The 17,095-nt window shown below is 49.6% G+C and overlaps 1 protein-coding gene across 1 annotated transcript; it reads right to left on the bottom strand.

The window, feature by feature from the left end:
* Nucleotides 1–2,401: 2,401 nt before the first annotated feature.
* FZD8 (frizzled class receptor 8) lies at nucleotides 2,402–5,780 on the bottom strand. Its single transcript, XM_044762360.2, has one exon. The coding sequence runs from the start codon at nucleotides 5,198–5,200 to the stop codon at nucleotides 3,101–3,103; it is 2,100 nt and encodes a 699-aa protein (XP_044618295.2). The 5' UTR covers nucleotides 5,201–5,780; the 3' UTR covers nucleotides 2,402–3,100.
* Nucleotides 5,781–17,095: the final 11,315 nt, after the last annotated feature.

Below are 17,095 nucleotides of genomic sequence, written 5' to 3'. Positions count from 1 at the left end.
ATTTCCCATCCCTGGAATCAATTTTGGGTCTTTTATTCCATTAATAGATACCATTTGGGTATTGGCAACTTTGCAACTCAAGTTTTAGCTTTAAAGGCAAAGACCCAGCCCCTGGGTTTTAACACGTGCAGGTCTGCTCCTGAGAGCTGTCTTCAGAATGTCAGCGGGCTTTTTGTTTGTCTCTTAAGCTCGCTTATATTAAGCACACTTACAGCCATTTTGTAAACGTTATCAAACAGGGCATTTTACAAGGATGTATTGAAGAATTAAAGAGGACAAAAGCTTCAAAGTTGAACATTTCCCACTGTGTCACATAGTTGAAAACGTGTCATAATGAGGATACATTAGAAACCAGTATGCGAACCCGGGACTCCTGCACCCCTTCTCTCTGTCCCACATGTGTGGTCAAGTCTATGGAAACTGCCCTCAAAGTCCTACTTTGTAACTGAAAATGCAAAGTTTCTGGCTGGTTTATGTACACTACAGTACATGAGAGTGACCACATGGGTTAGATGCAGGCCACCCATTGGTATCTAAGTTACAAAAAAGTCATTCTTTCATGAATAAAACTGCTGGGAGGTGAAGATTTTACAACGCCCCTGACTTTAAAAAGTAAAATCGGAATGATAGCTAAAGCAGGTGTTCTTATTGCATATCTAATTTTAAAAATCCAATTAACACCAAGAGTGACTCTGGAAAGGATTTGTAAAATGTTTCTACCAAGAAGTTCTTCTTAAAAGTCTCTTGCGTGAGAAAGATCGGTCAAGGAAGTAGTTTCCATCCTACTAATTAAAAAAAATTTTTTTTAACTACTAAATATTCCTATTAGGAGAAGTAAAGAGAACAAACATCTTAGCAGGATGCAGAGAACCAGCCCCCTTGCACCCCAGAATGTCTGATGCCCCCATCATTAGCAGGGTAGCTGCCCATTTATTATCTTGATTGACAGGTTAATAAGGGACCTGGGGCTATCTTTTCAGCTTGAACACACAATCTTACCAATTACTTTTAAATTATTGCTAATCTGTCAGAAAATAACAAGCATGAGGAATAAAAATATCTGAAAAAGAGAGATGTCTGCTGAAGCAGCTCGTACTTCCGCTGCTTTAAAAGGCTCAGTTCAGAAAACTTGCCAGAATTTAGTCAATAGAATTTAGGCACTGAAGGTTTTTTTTAAGAAAAACTTGTAGTTTATAATAGTTCATTGGTTCAATTAGGAGCGAAAAAGAAGGGAGTTTTGTAATGCAATTGTCCAGCAAAGGAAAACGCTTTAAATTGGGGGATTATGTGCGCAGACCACCTGTAGGGCATTCAGAGCCCAGTTCTATGAGGCTCCAACCCCGGCTAGCTGCCTGCAGGCTGGCTAACAATGCCGGAAAAGCCGTTTAAAAGGATGCGCGCACTTGTGCCTCTGGTCTTCACTAACTGTTACACGTCTTCCTCTCCCTTGCTCTCTCTGCTTTTTAAAGTAAAAGTCCCACATCCCTTTAATGGAAGAACTTTAAGGCTCCGCGGTGGCCAATTGGTCTGCACCAAGAGGAGCCGGGCAGCAGGGAAAGAAACTTCAGACTACACAGCACATTTGGAGAGGAGAAAAGATCAAAGCTTTCAAACTCAAAAGACCAAGTTCCCTACAGATTAACCCTATTCATTTGGCTCCTCTTAAAGGAATGATGTGCTGAGCCACTGGGCAGACAGGTAAAAAGTTCGACAATTGCCAAAGCCTTCCTCTGTTTAATTCAACAGCCTTATGCTCAAATAAATTAGCTTAGTCTTGACGGAGGAACAATAGCTTTTTTCTCTAGGAAAAGCAGCACATTTGATATACACAAGCCTGGAAGGTTATTAAGATGTTAACCCGTTAGTTTAATCCCCTAAAGACGGCCTGCTCCGGTACCAGGTTGTGAAGTGACTTCTCCTGTAGTGTGATCTGTGGTTTCCAGCATCAGCCTCTACACCTCAGCAGCATGCTCTGTCCCTGGAAGCCAGGCGTTCAGAGTCACTGATGCGAGGAACCCACGTGGGGCTTGGAAGCCTTTAGTGATGTTACATAAGATAAATAAGAAGGCCTGTACGGAATTATTGCCTTGCAAAAAGTTCACTGACATACACTAAGGTGAGCTTTGTCACCCATGGATCAGAAAAGGGCTGCCATTAAAAACACCATCTTTTTGGAAGGTGCAAAAACTCAGTTCTGATTTCAGTTCAACAGTGATATTTACTTTGCTAACAACTTAAGAACTGGGGTTTAACAGGTCATTTTCTCCATGCCTAAGGTCAGCGTACAGAATGAGAAACCAGAAAAATGTCCATTTTCCAACGTGTCCTTAGCAAGCACTTTAAAGGTACCAGTTCAGAGGCGGGGGAGAGGGCAATGTTTAAATCGTTTATCAAAAGCCACTTTATTGACAAAATAGAATACTTATATTTGTTCTTACAGGGGTGGACTCTAAACTTTTTACAAAAAATGTACAGACTGTATATCTTTGAATATGTACATATTTTACACATTTTTACAATTTGACAAATAATTATATAAATACATCCTCTAATGTAAGAAACCCGTATTTACTTGGGGTGTATAATTAAGACATCTCTTGTTTATTTAAGGCATTTGCCTGGTCATTAAGAATACCCAAGCCGTGCAATCCCGTCAGGTCGCGGTCAGCCCTCCTGTAGGACGCGTGAGGAGGCAGTTTGCGCAGGAGAGAGCGGGAGGAGGACAGGTGCCGCAGGTGAAATCTGTAGGTCTGGCTTCAAGCTCACAAACGGCAAGCGGCGAGGGCTCCAAACCTGGGGCTCCGGAAACGCAGCAGAGTCCACTCTCCTCTGCCCGCAGAAACGAGCGCCTGGCGGGAGGAGCTCCTCACACAGCAGTGGAGGAAAGGGGGCTGGGTTGGGAGCCTTCAATGCCAGGTACTTTGTTCTAAGCGAGTCATTTAGGTCCCAGCTAATGGATACCATTAAGAGTTCATTATCATGCTAATAGCAATCAACACGGTGAAGGGGTGGGAACCTCAGCCCGTCGAGTGTCCCTTCGCAGCACTCGGTCTCCTCGCCCCCTCCCCATTCCTCCCGGTGCCCCTCCCCTCCCCTCCGCTCAGACCTGGGACAACGGCATCTGCTTTGGATAAGACACGGAGCTGGCCGTGCCAGAGCGCCACGTCAGGCCGGTGCTGACGTCGCTGTAGAGGGAGCCCGCCCCGCCGCCGGGCCCCCCGCCCCCGCCGGCCCCCGCGCCCCCGCCGACCCCCGGCCCGCCGGCGCCCCCAGCGGCCGCGGCGCCCGCGCTCCCGCCCCCCGCGGCGCCCTTGCTGGCCCAGCAGCAGCGGGTGCACAGGGCGCGCCACGACTCGAGCGTCTTGCCCGACCAGACCCACACGCCCGAGGTGATGCCCACGACGAGGCACATGAAGTACTTGAGCATGAAGACGGCGTAGTCGGGCCGGCGCGCCTGGTCCGGCTGCAGGTCCCGCAGGCACGGGCAGTTGTGCGTGGCCTCCCAGCGCGGCCGGTTGTGCTGCTCGTAGAAGAGGCAGGCGACCACGACGGCGGCGGGCACGGTGTAGAGCACGGTGAAGAGCCCCAGGCGGATCATGAGCTTCTCCAGCTTGTGCGTCTTGGTGGGGCCGCCCTGCTGCTTGATGACCGAGCGGATGCGGAAGAGCGACACGAAGCCGGCCAGCAGGAACATGGTGCCGATGAAGAGGTAGATGACGAGCGGCGCCAGCACGAAGCCTCGCAGGTTGTCGAGGCTCTGGTTGCCCACGTAGCAGATGCCCGCCACCGGGTCGCCGTCCACGGAGCTGAGCGCCAGCACGGCGATCGACTTGACGCTGGGCACGAGCCACGCGGCCAGGTGGAAGTACTGCGAGTAGCCGGCGATGGCCTCGTTGCCCCACTTCATGCCCGCCGCCAGGAACCACGTGAGCGACAGGATCACCCACCAGATGGAGCTGGCCATGCCGAAGAAGTAGACGAGCAGGAAAACCACGGTGCACAGCGCCGGGCCCGTGGTCTCGTAGCGCACGTGCTGCTCCACGGCGCCCAGCTCCTCGTACTCGCCGCGCCCGCCCGGACCGCCCGCGCTCGCGCCCGCCGCGCCCGCGCCCGCCGCCGCCGCCGCCGCCGCGCCCCCCGCGCCCCCCGCGCCGCCCGCGCCCGGCGCGCCGCCGCTGCACGCCACCTTCTCGTGGCCCGCCACCAGGCGTACCAGGTAGCCGACCGACACGAAGAGGTAGCAGGCCGAGAGGAAGATGATGGGCCGCTCGGGGTACTTGAAGCGCTCCATGTCGATGAGGAAGGTGGAGACGGTGGCGAAGGTGGACACGAAGCAGAGCACAGACCACAGGCCGATCCAGAAGACGGTGAAGGCGCGCTCATCCTGGCTGAAGAAGGGGTTGTGGCAGGGCAGCGCGCAGTTGGCGATCTGGCCGGTCTTGACGCGGTTGTAGAGCGGGTGCCGCTCGCTGGACACGCTCACCATGGGCGCGCGGCACTGGCAGCCCGGCTCGCAGGGCGCTGCGCCGCCACCAGGGGGCCGCGCCTTCCCGCCGCCGCCGCCGCCGCCGCCGCCGCGCGTGGGGGGCGCCGCTGCGTCCCCGCCGCCACCGCCCCTGCCGCGGGACGGGGGCCTGGCCCCTGGCGGGCGGCCGTGGCCGCTGCCGGAGGGCGGCTGCTCGCCGGGAGGCGGCGGCGGCAGGCGGCGCGGCGGGCTGGGCGCGGCCGTGGTGATGTCGGTGCGGTTGTAGTCCATGCACAGCGTGTCGGGGTTGCCCTGCTCGGGTAGCCGGTCGCAGCGCATGCGGTCGGGCCAGGCGAAGCCGTACTGGCGCATGAGGGGCGCGCAGCCAGCCTTCGCGCGCTCGCACACCGAGCGACAGGGAGGCAGGGGCTTCTTGTAGTCCTCCAGGCAGATGGGCGTGTACATGCTGCACAGGAAGAACTTGAGGTCGGGCGAGCACTGGATCTCCACCAGCGGCCAGAACTGGTGCACCTCCAGGCCCGCCTCGTCCTGCGTGTCGTGGTTGAACTGGTTCGGCATATAGGTATAGTTGTAGCCGATGCCCTTGCACAGCGGCACGGTGATCTCCTGGCACGCCAGCTCCTTGGCCGAAGCGGCCGCCGCGCCGCTCGAGCGCTGCAGCAGCGCCAAGGCGGCCAGCAACGAGGTCACTTCCAACAGGTAACCCCACTCCATGCTGCGCGCCTCGGCCCCGCGCCCTTGCCCTCCAGGCAGCGCGCGTAGGGGCGCCGGGAGATCCGGCGAGAGGGCCAGAGAAGAGGAGAGCGGGTGTCCTGCTGGTCTCTCTTCTGCCTCTCCCGGGAGCGGGGCTGCCGGTAACCTAGTCCCTTCTCGGCACGCGTCCGCACGGCGCGGTCCGAAGCCTGGGCAGGGGCGGGCCGCACCTCCCTTCCGCCGCTCCGGGGAGACGAGGGCGGCTGCAGGCGTGCAGCCCAGAGCCCGAGGGTCTCCCTGCTCACTCCCGGCCGAGCTCAGCCCTCGCAGAGCAGCGTGGCTGGCCGCGGCTCATCGTCCCTCCCTCGCTCGCCTTCTCTCCCGCGCGCCCGGCCACTTCTCCGTGCGGCGCCGGCGCTGGTGACTTTGCCGGGCACAGAGGGCGGCGGCGCAGCAAGTTTCCTCTCGGGCCGCGGTGCGCAGTCAAGATGGCTGGGCCAGGCCGCTCCGCCGCCGGGTCAGCCCCTGCGGCTCCCTCTCGATCCCCGGGGGCTCATGCTCGCCCCCAAAGCCGCGCCGCTGCCTCTAGAGTTCGGGACCCGCCTCCGCCGAGGCCGCCGCCCTCTCTCCCCGGTGTCGGCCCCTCGGTCCGCCGCCGGGACTGACGGACCCGCCTCCGGTGAAAGTCCGCGCCGCGCTCCGGCCAAGCAGTCGGCCGACGTGTAGAAGTCCCTTTCTTGCCAGATACGCGGAGCCAAATCCAGACCAGAGGGCGGAGCGGACACCTGAGCGGCGCGGCCCGCGCCCAGCCGCCGCCGCCGCCGCCGCCGCCGCCGCCGCCGCCTCCTCCTCCTCGGCGGGAGCAGCGCCCTTCACCCAACTTCCCGGCTCCGGCCCCGCTCGCGCCGCCCGGCCGGCTCATGAATATTTATACGGCGCGGACTCAGTCTCCGCCCCGGGGCGGACGCGCCAATCGCGGGGCGGCGGGGCGGGGCCTACGCGCTCCCAAGGCTCAGCCTTCCTTAAGGCGGTCCGGCGTGTCCGCGCGGCCATGCGCGCTTCCTGCGGATGGGGACTTCTCCTAACCTTGGGGTTGACCGCAGAGACGGGTCTTGGCCTCGGCTGTCCCCGGGGCGCTCCGTACGTCTGAGGTCTTGGTGCCATTTCACTGAGTCTGCACTTGGGGTCTGGCGACGGGGTTTTAGGCAGCGCGCGCTTTCTAGGCCCGTTTCGAACAAGTCAGGCTCTGCCTACTACTTTCCGCGAATGTGGGGGCCCTGCTGGCCCCGCGGGCCCGCGCGCCTCCGCGAGCCGAGGCGGGGGAAGCCCGGCTGCAGGCGAGCGCGCGGGACCTTCCCGCGGGGAACCGGGGCAGGGGTGCCCTTCTTGGGGTTCGCAGAATGATGGTCTTTGAGGCTTGAAAATACGGGAGGAGTGGAACGACGGCAGTTCGTCCTGGATGGTGGGGCTGCACCGGGGGCGGCCCGGGAGCAGGGGTCCGGGAGCCCAGCCGCGGACCCGCGAATCTCCCCCCGCCTCTGCTGAGTGTCTGGGGGAGCCTCAGTTTCCCTACCTGGAGAGTGGGGTAATGGTACAGATCTCAAAGGGGGTTCTGATAATTAGGCGAGAGAAGATACATAAAGCAGGCGGGACACATTGCTTCCTTATGAAAAATAATTCCCTGTCTCCTTAAAAGGATAAAAGGGCTTATGAATAGGACAGACTGGAAACACGGCGGCTGGAGTCTCTCTCTTCGCCTCGCACTTTTGGAACATATGTACGCCTATCCAAAGTTCACATGTTTTTGCCAGAGCCTCCTTTTCTGCCGGAGGAGGCGGTGCTGCGCCCTGGCGCGGACGCGCGGACACGTATCCGCGATCCGCAGCGAGCGGAGCGGGACCCGAGCTGCTCTCGGCGGCCCCTTGGGACGCGGCCAGCCAGCGCTGCCCCCGCCGCTGCGCAGCCACCTTAAGACGGGAGGAGGGGGGCCGAGGGGCCGGCGGCCTGGCAGGTTCATTTACGCTTGTTAGGGCGTCCCAGGGGGTTGTCTTTCTCCGAGAATGGAGTGTTTATTTTTTAATTGATGTGCTGTTTCATTTAGCGCTTGTATGGAACTCATGCTGGGGCTGTAATTACTGTAATCTCGGGAACAAGCATTTCGGTTAGCCAGGAGGGTGGCAAAACGCGTTCCCTCTCTCCCTCTCTCCCCCTCCCTCTCTTCCCTCTCTTCCCTCTCTCTCTGTTGCGAGATTTTTGCTGATTGTCAGATTTCATAGCAAGACCGAGTAGGACTAGGGAGCCGAAGTTGTGGAGGGTGTGGGCACAGAGAAGCAGAATTACAGGTACAGTTGAGGCCAGCTCCACTTTCTGGGGGTGGGGGTGATGGTAGTTGGTGGTTATCTGTTTAAGACCAATTCTCGTCACGAAACAAACATAACTAGCAGCATTTGTATATTGCTTGAGCTAATGGAATCTGTCTTCCTCCTTCTGTTTTCTCTAGCTTAGTTAGCAACCTCTTTAGGCGCCACACTCTAAACAGACAGGCGGAACCCCCCACCCCACCCCCGGCCCCCGGTTTTTGGCAAGTTCTGTATTTTGGCCAAGTATTCTAGGCATATCCACCAGGCTGTAGTTATACCCCTATCTTCCACCGTCTTTTTCTTCTTCTTCTTCTTTTGTTTTTTTTTTTTAAACTGAAGTCTAGTTAGAACCTCAGCATACTGAAAAATAACACTTCCTTCTCTCTTTTGTTTTGGAAAAACTAAACTCCATAGGAATCAAAAATTCGAAGGCTTCAGAAATATTAGCTGATTCAGCAGAAAATGATCCCTTCGAAAATGCAAAGGCTCACCCTTTACTTGGTCTTTTTTTTTTTTTTTTTAAATCAATTCCTGTCTCCCCTCCTCCTAATCGGAAACCCCTTTTATGGCTGGTTGAATGTAGAGGGTCACCTGTCTCTTTTGGTGGTACCTTGTTCATAGAGGGTCATTGTCTAGAAAGTTCGACTTCGCAGCAACAACAGGTAATTTCTGGAACACCAGTTCTGAGGGCAGTTGAGAGGCAGGTCCCCCTTGTAAGGACCAGCCTGGGGCTGCGTTGCCCGGACCACAGATGGGAGGGGCTGGTTTCCAAAAGCAACACAGGCGGGGAAAAGTTCCTACTGCTTTTCTTCAACAGGGAAATGTCAAATGGTGAAGTTTAGAATTACACTATATAAATTTACTAGAATTAGGTAAAAACAAACTGACATTTGAAAATTGAGGCTGAAAATAGTTGATTTTGGCTTTTAATTGGCTTTTAAATTTTCTTTTTTATTTTGAGACAAGATGAAAGCTTTGATGATGTGGAATGTGGAATTTTTCGGTAAGTATATTAAGTTTGCAGGGGAAAATAAGCAGACAAAACTTCAGAGCTTTCAAAAATTGTGGTATTTGAAGGACCTAACTGAGTTGCGAGATTAGAACTATTTGCCCAAAAATCATTAAAAATTTACTTTTGAGAGAATATAAGGATGGCATTTAAAATTTACCATTAAATTAAATGGCTACTTGACAATTTTTGCGAGCAGAAGAGACCAGGAAGCCAGTTAGTGTGTGAAAGACAGTGACTGGCCAGCTAAAAGCAAACCAGAATCATTTATCAACATGGCCGCTAAATAATGATTTTTTTCTTTTGTGTGTAAAGCAGCTGCTTTTTAAGGGAGGGGAAATAGCTTTAGTAGTGACATAAATGAAGTAGGAAACTTTCTGGAGGGATTTCTGAACAGATGTCTTGTTACTGAGTAGCCCACAGCTTAATAACATAAACAGTTGAAGGCATGAATTAACTCAGAGGAGGGGATGTTTTACCAAACATTGGATACTAAGTTAGATAGGAGGCTATTGATATAGTGTATATATTGTTTTTCCAATTTAAGAAACTTTGGAGCAATTATGTTTCAGTGGATTTTGTTTAAAAATCCAACATAAAACTCTTGAAACAAGAGTGAGTCTAACATATACCAATAAAATGATACATTCCAGAGATTAAAAAGAGAACGCTTTAGTAACTAAAGCAGTTTCTTAGGCATTGTATAAAACAACAATTGTTTCTCCTAAAAGCTTATTTTCTTTCAGTGCTATATTTCAAGAGAATAGAAATATATATATAATCAAGTACTATATTTTTGGAAAATATAAAACTGTATTGGGTAATATTGGGGTTTCTTGGTGTTTTTAAGTCTGTCTTTCAAAGGATTATGTCTTGAGTCATCCCCTCCATAGATGGAAGGGAAGGTAGAGGTTAACTGGTCTTGCTTCAGTCTCTACCAGAATTAAAATAGTTGAGATTATTTTGAAACTCTTTCATATTACTGTTAAACTCTGTTAAAGGTCTTCCTCTTCTATTTTGTCTGCCACAAGGAAAACGATCCTGTCAGAAGGAGCTACTCACTGCTGTGTCTGCTGTAACAAGGCTAAGTGGGATGGAAGGAGATAACCGAGGCAAATGTGTGCCACTGGCCAGGAATCAGGTTCTCACTTGACATGTGGCTGCCATTTTGGAAAATGGCAACTGCACTGTCATTGTTTAATTTTATCATTATTCTATAATGTGTCTTAAAAATTGATAATTGTTTCCCTCATTCACACTGGAATATTGCCCAGATGCGGAAACTCTTGTGATATAGGATGCATTGTGCATGAGTTTGAGAACTTTTAGGTGCAATAAAGACCTCCTAAGTGTAACTGGTTTAGCCAAGAAGGACACTTAATTCATCTCATATGTCAATGAATTTGGAAACAGGAAGTTCCACCATTGGTTCATTCTGTGACTCAACCGTGTGAGGCCTGCAGCTCGCCTTCTAGGCTCTCAGCTTCCCGTTTGGTTGCAGGGGGCCTGCCTCTGCGGAGTCGGCATGCTTCCTGGGACAGCTGCCAAGGCAGGAAGAATGGCAGGACTCCCCCTGTGCACCTCTGCCCTTGGAAAAGAAAGTCTGCCCCAAAGGCCTTTGACCAGCTGTAGGCTGTGGTGGGCGGCTGGTGACAGGTGGGCTCTTGTTGCAAGGAAGCCAAGGAGGGGAAAGTGACTATTGAGCAGACGACAGTCAGCCACACGTTACTCTTTGAAACGAACTTTCAAGCAATATCATTGAGCCAACATGCCTAGTCTTCCAAAGTGTTTTGTTCAGGGCTGTGAGTTAAGTATGATCTAGATCCAAGAAAACCTTGATATCTACATTTTTTTCCTTTTGAAGATCACACAATACAGTTCTCTGACAGTTGGTGTGAAATAAATGTCGAATGGTTTACTACTTGTTTTATTTATAATATTATAAACTGCGTAGAGTTTAGTTCCTTACTTCCTTTTTATTAAGCCCCTCCCCTCCTTTTGGGAGACTTCCTTAAAAATATTGACACAGGGGCCGCCCCGTGGCCAAGTGGTTAAGTTCACATGCTCTGGTTCAGCGGCCCAGGGTTTCGCTGGTTCCGATCCTGCGCACGCATGTGGCACCGTCATGAAGCCACACTCTGGCGGCGTCCCACACAGCACAGCCAGAAGGACCTGCAACTGGAATAGACAAGTATGTACTGAGGGGCTTTGGGGAGAAGAAAAAGAAGAGAAAGAAGATTGGCAACAGATGCTCAGGTGACATTCTTTAAAAACAAAAACCTTGACACAATTCTGGAATTTTAGTTTTCTTTTCTCTTTGTCAAACCAAGTGACTTTTTTTATATTGAAAAAATTAATTATAATGTAGGAGAAACTGTATTGAACCCCATCGCTGAAGGGCTTATGGGTGTGAAAGAACCTTTATATCAAAAAAATTTTGGTGTAGGCAAGAGTTTATTTCAGGTAACCGTTTTAAAATGATGGTCTGAAACAATAATAACATTCACATTAGTAATACAAATAATAATTATGAGGGCACTAAGGGCATGGGGATGGTAGAGATGAGAATGGTATTTCTATTTTATGTTTATTTTTGACCCGATTCAGGTAAACAGGTGGAATTTTTATTTGAGAGCTGACATCACTTGATTTTTTTCTGGTGCAAGTCTTGCTCTTAGAAGCAGATATACTTCCATAGGATTGACTTCATAGTTTATAAGAAGCATAATTTGTAATATAATAATTTATAAAGATAAAAATTTGATGCATTAATGTGTAGAATTTATTGAAATAATATCACAACATTAATGTAAATTCCTGGCATACATTCTCAAAACACAGTGCAATAGGGTTCAGTTTGAAAAATACCTAGTCTAGGATGTGTTCAAAATATCCTGGTAAGTGAGATGAGCAGGATATAGACCTATATGGATGAGTCCAATTACATGATTATATATGCATAGAAAAAAGACTAGAAGGAAGTTCATCCAAATGTAACCTATAGTTATGTTTGAATTGGATTAACTAGGAGTAATTTCTTTCTTTTTGTATAAAGATCTGAATTTTTTACTTAGAAAAGTTATCTTGAAACAACCCTGGACTTAGCATTTATTATATATTGTGCTTTTTTTTAATTTTGTATATTTTGTCTTTTCTCCTTACATGGATCAAAATGACCAGAGAGCGAGGGCCACGTCTTAGCTCTCTCTTTTTCCCACATGGATTCTGGACCACGTATGACGATATGCTGTCAAAATACATTTGAGCTGATCCACAGGTTGACTTGCTGTTCTCAGCTTTGGTTGGGTTCTCTGGTTCCAGTGCTCCAGAGCTGTCCTGCTGACTGAGGATGTGTGGTTTTGGATGGGGGGAGGAAAGGAGGGAGTTTGTTCTTGGGGGACCACAGAATTGGCGTTAGAGGCAGGACTCTAGGTGGTGCCAGCCTTGCCTGTCCTTGGCGTAGTGTCCAGTTTTGCCCTAGGCTGATCCAGCCTATCACCCGTAACATTAGGTCATCTCCATGGTGTTACAGATTGACATACCAAACTATTTGAATGCTTCTTTTTACTGGTTATGGGTAAAGTAAAAGTTACTGAAGAAGACTGCAGCAGTGGTGGAGGGAAGATGGGCTTTGGGTCAGGCAGTCCTGGGGGCATTCCAGCTCGGTTATTTGCTCCCCATGGGGACAGGTGACCCTCAGCCTCTCTGAGCTTCCCTTCCTTGAGCTTAAAGTGTGGAGTGACTATTATAAGAGTCCCTCCTAGGTTGTGAGTGTTAGAGGAACCAAAAGTGTGAAAAGGCACCCAGCACAGTGCCTGGACACTGATGCCCGAATCGAGCGTCCTAAGAGTTTACTCTTAATGTACAGAGTGATAGGAAATGTACCCATGACCACAAAAATCACACAGAATGAAGTTCTCCTGATCTTTCACTTCTCCACGCATGGGGGGCCGTTCCCTGGGGGAGGGTCTCAGCAGAGCCGGGTGAAAGCGTCATGGCATTTTTTATGACTTCGCAGCAGGCTCATGCAGCATCCCTCCCGCTGTCTTCTGTTGGTTGAAGCTGTGAGAGGCTGCTCAGATTTCAGGGCAGAGGCATGGATCTTCCTCAAAATGGAAGGAATGTCAAACATTTTGGGGGCTGTATTTTAAAACTGCCACACCAACTAAATGCCAGGTCCTATGTTAGGTGTTCGGGCTATAAAGATGGATGAGACTTTGTATTCATCAGTGTTCTCCAGAGAAGCAGAACCAGTGTCATATATATAATCATATGTATCATTGTGAGGAATTGGCTCATGCGCTTATGGAGGCTGAAAAGTACCATGATCTACCATCTGCAGGCTGGAGACTCAGGAAGGCCAGTGGTGTGGTTGAGTCCAAGTCTGCAGGCCTGAGAAGCAGGGGAGCCGATGGTATAACTCTTAGTCTGAGGGCAGGAGAAGACTGATGTCCTAGCCCGACCAGTGGGCAGGACAGGCAAGTTCATCCTTTGCCTTTTGTTTTCTTCAGGCCCTCAATGGGTTGGCTGATGCTGACTCACATCGGGGAGGGGAATCTGCTTTCTGAGTCCACTCATTCAGATGTTAATCCCATCCAGAAACACCCTACAGACACCCCCAGAAATAACGTTTAGCCAAATATCTGGACACTCTGTGATTTAGTCGAGTTGACACATAAAAGTAGCCGTCACACACATTCTCTCTTTTACAGGGAACTCGTATGGGGCAGCTACTGATACGCAACTAGGATGCCACTCTGTAGAAGTATTTACAAAATACACACAAGTAACATCAGGGAACAACTAAATGTGCCTAAAAGAGCTAGGAAAGGCCTTCACAGGGTTTTTGAAGAATGCTCAGGAGTTCACTGATTTGAGGAGGGTGGAATGTTCCAGACTTTTGCCAAAGCATTTACAAATCATGACGATGAAATTACCTTTGCATCTGTTACATCTGTTCATGTAACAGCAAGAGCTTTTCTTGAACAGAGACATTTTTACTTGTATTCAGTCAGTTGGTATACTTTGACTTTTGATGAGGTTACATTTGGGTCTTCAGAGTTCAGTATCTGTTACTACGTTTTCAGCTTCTGGTAACAGGAAGCTCACCTACGGTGGCTCAGAGGACACGTGATCTCACGTTACCTGGGATCTGGAGGTGGGATGGCTGCAAAGTTGGTTAATTCTGTGACCCCATGATGCCCTCAAGACCCAGGTCCTTTCCATCTCCTTTCTCTGCAGCCACTGTGTGTTGGTTAATTCCCTTCATGGTTCCAAAATGGTTGTAGATTGAGGCTCACGTCCTCAAATACCAATGTCCAGAGGCAGAAAGGGGGGCATTCTTCTCCCTGTGTCTCTTTTTAAGAGCCAAGAAGACTTTCCTGGAACTGACTTCCTCTTATTTCTCGTGGCTCAGAATTGGGTGACCGGCCACATTGCTGAGCCCTGGCCTGCCAAGGTGGGATCACTTGAACGAAATCGGGGCTTTGCCAGCAAGGAGGAAGGGTGGGGAATAGCCTTGGGTAGGTAACCAAGGGTATCTGCTTCAACCGCGAGGCCTGTCACCACATGGTGGGAGGCCAGTGTCTCTTTGGGTCTAACTGCTGCCATCCACAGTCAGTCTGTAGCCTGTCTGGTAGCCTTTGAAGATTTTTATGCTCTTTGTGTGTTATCAGCAGAGCTTAAGTCTTTTCTCCTCCTCCTTGCCCCGTAGCCACATGCACGGGGATCTATTAATAAGGTTCCAGTTACTTCTTTCACTAGAGCGAGCTATTTTACTTAAGAGTGTAGTTTATTCCTGCTTTCAGAAATCCAGTTGGCTTTCGGGCCACTTGGCCAGGCCAGGTTGGAGAACAACTCTGTCTTTCAGGACATGCTGGGTGGTTTGTAGCGTTTCCTCCGTTGCCTGTCTCTCCACAGACTCCCTGCAGGGTAATTACTTGAAGGAACACCTTACCAAACAGCTGGGAAGCATGACTAACAAGGACTGCCAGAGATGAGAATTTATTTCTCACCTGTGTGGTTTCCCGAGCCTGGCGGGGCTGAGTAATGACCAGCTTGCCATCGCCCGCTGAGAGTGCAGAATCCAGGGGAGCCGGGTGGGGGTTCTGGCTTGTGGCTGGATCCCACTGCCTGCAGCTAGTGCCCCAGACCACCAGTTTCTCGAGAATCATGCCTCCACGGAAGTACTCAAGTTTACTTGTTCTTTACCTTTTCTCTAGCATTTTGTGTCTTTACTCAATTTTCCTTTCTGCACTTTATTCCTATTTATACCATTCATAGTTCTCGGGAGAATATTTGTGGCCTCTTGACTGAGCGCTGCTTCTGTATTGATCTTGGTAATTGCCTTTCTTCTGTAGGTGCTAGTCCAAGAGGCTCCTGGCTTACAAAATCTTGCCCACAAACCTTTTAGTAGAATGTGATAGCTGGACTTGTTAGGACGGGACTGTTTCCCCAGGAGATTCCCCTGTCCTCCCCAAGGTGAGCCAGATTGCCCTGGGTGGCTGTTTACATTACACATGTGCTCCCACTCCTATTTGCTCAGGCTGGGTCTCAGTAAGCAACTGCCACTCTTGGGGGAGAATCTTGTCTTTAGATATATTGGCTTTATCATGTTCTGCTACTTTTGGGGGCTGAAAGGGAAGGATTCCTGTTTTTGCTTTTTGGTCTATTACTCTGTTGATTATTAAATCATCATGTTTTCCAGTAGGATCCATGTGGTCTCTGGATTCCTGTTTCAAAAAAATACGTCTATCTCCACAGCTGTGGTGGTGTCGTCTCTTCATTTTGTGATGTCTTTGGTCTTGTCCTCCAGTCTTAAATAGAATGGAAGGAATCTCTTTATGTTTTATCTGTCAAAAATCTGAAAGGATTCATTTTCTATTAGGATTCTATTGGAGTTTGGTTGCCTTGTGGTAATAAAATACCGAGGTTTCTGCTGGAAGGTAATCCACTGAAATTATACATCCCGATTTTTTTTTTTTTGATTAGAGTGAAAAATGTGGGTATAACTAAACAGAATGAATCCTAACCTATAATTCATAATTGCAGAATGATGAATGGGAGCCTTGTTCCTCAATCCCCCACGTGGGCAATAAAAACTGTGCTTAGAAAATGAAAAGTTTGGATTCTATGCTAATGGTTACTACGGGGAATTGTCACTGCGCTTCAGACGAGGAGTGACCAGAATGTGGAAGGGACGTCGTGTGATCTGCTGCACACTGGGATGTGTTGAGGCTGCTGAGAGGAGCCTGGCCAGGCAGGTGTGAGTGGAAGAGAACTGTTAGCTACCATTACAACATGACTTCGATGCGCCAGGCTCCGGGCTTGACCTTTTTTAATATCTAGGATGTTTTGGCAAGTAGTAACAATTAACCCTACTCAAACTGGCTCATGCAAGATGGAAATTTATTCTCTCACGTAACAGGAAGTACAGAAGTAGGGGAGAGTCCCAGGTCAGGTGATACAGATTTTCAAAAATAGCATCAAGGATTCAGGTTCTTCCTGTGTCTCCATCCTGCCTCCCTTAGGGTGTCGGCAGTGGTGACCTCAGGGTCAGAAGATGGCTGCAGCAGCTCTAGGCTCCACCTCCAGAGACAACATCTTAATGAAGTACAAGAAACAAACACCAACGGGGCTACTTCCTTCTTTCTCCTCCTTGGGAGAAGGCGCCTTTCCCAGGAGTCTCCTGGAAGGCCTCCTTGGCTGCACTGGGCTGAATCCCTGTTCCTAAACCAACAGTTGGGAAGAGGAGTGCAGTTGCCACAATCGGCTTAGAGCAATCAGGTCCCCCATCTCCCGGAGCTGTGAATTACTTCATCTTTCTCTGAAGTGTCTGGCCATGTGGAGGGAATACCTGAATAAAATGAGGGTTTATAAGAAAGAAAGAAGGGAAGTGGAGATGGATGTTGGCTAGGCAGCCAGCATTCTCCTACATGACTGTATCCATCTCTATCTTTATCTTCCTCTCTATCTTTTATAATGCCTACGCCTCATGGAAAATCTGCAAGGTAGATATTAAAAGGCGTGTTTTACAGATGAGGCTTATTCCAGGACCGCATATTATAGCACAGTGTTTTCAAACAGTGGAAGCCTTTCTTCCAAGCAAATCTTGCACGAAACTACAATATATAAACAGATAAAAATATATATAAGTTCAAATGATGAAATGGACAAGAAAATCAATTTAAAAAAAACTCAAGCTATTTCGATGAGCACAAACTTTTGAAAATATCAGATATGGATGTTATTTGTGGCATCCTATACACACCCAAATTCAGAAAAAAGTCAGTGCTGGCCCGTACCTTTCCTAACCAACGTCTCCTAAGAAGTTTGGATATACGCACAGAAATGATGCCAGCAGCCTTATTCTGAGTGCTTCACATAAATGCTGGTCTCACAGCACAATCACTGTATTGGGGGTTTTCAATGTGTTACACTGTATACGTAGTTTTGGGGAGTGTCTTTTCCCCCTTCTTTTTTTTTTTTTTTTGAGGAAGATTAGCCCTGAGCTAACTTCTGCCAATCCTCCTCTTTTCACTGAGGAAG

The sequence above is a fragment of the Equus asinus genome, chromosome 29 (genome assembly GCF_041296235.1).
Source record: "Equus asinus isolate D_3611 breed Donkey chromosome 29, EquAss-T2T_v2, whole genome shotgun sequence".
Classification (NCBI taxonomy): Eukaryota; Metazoa; Chordata; class Mammalia; order Perissodactyla; family Equidae; genus Equus; species Equus asinus.
This window is presented reverse-complemented; position numbering and strand designations above follow the sequence as displayed.

Coding starts and splice junctions, on each gene's coding strand:
- FZD8 (XM_044762360.2), bottom strand. CDS start 5,200: ATGGAGTGGGGTTACCTGTTGGAAGTGACCTCGTTGCTGGCCGCCTTG.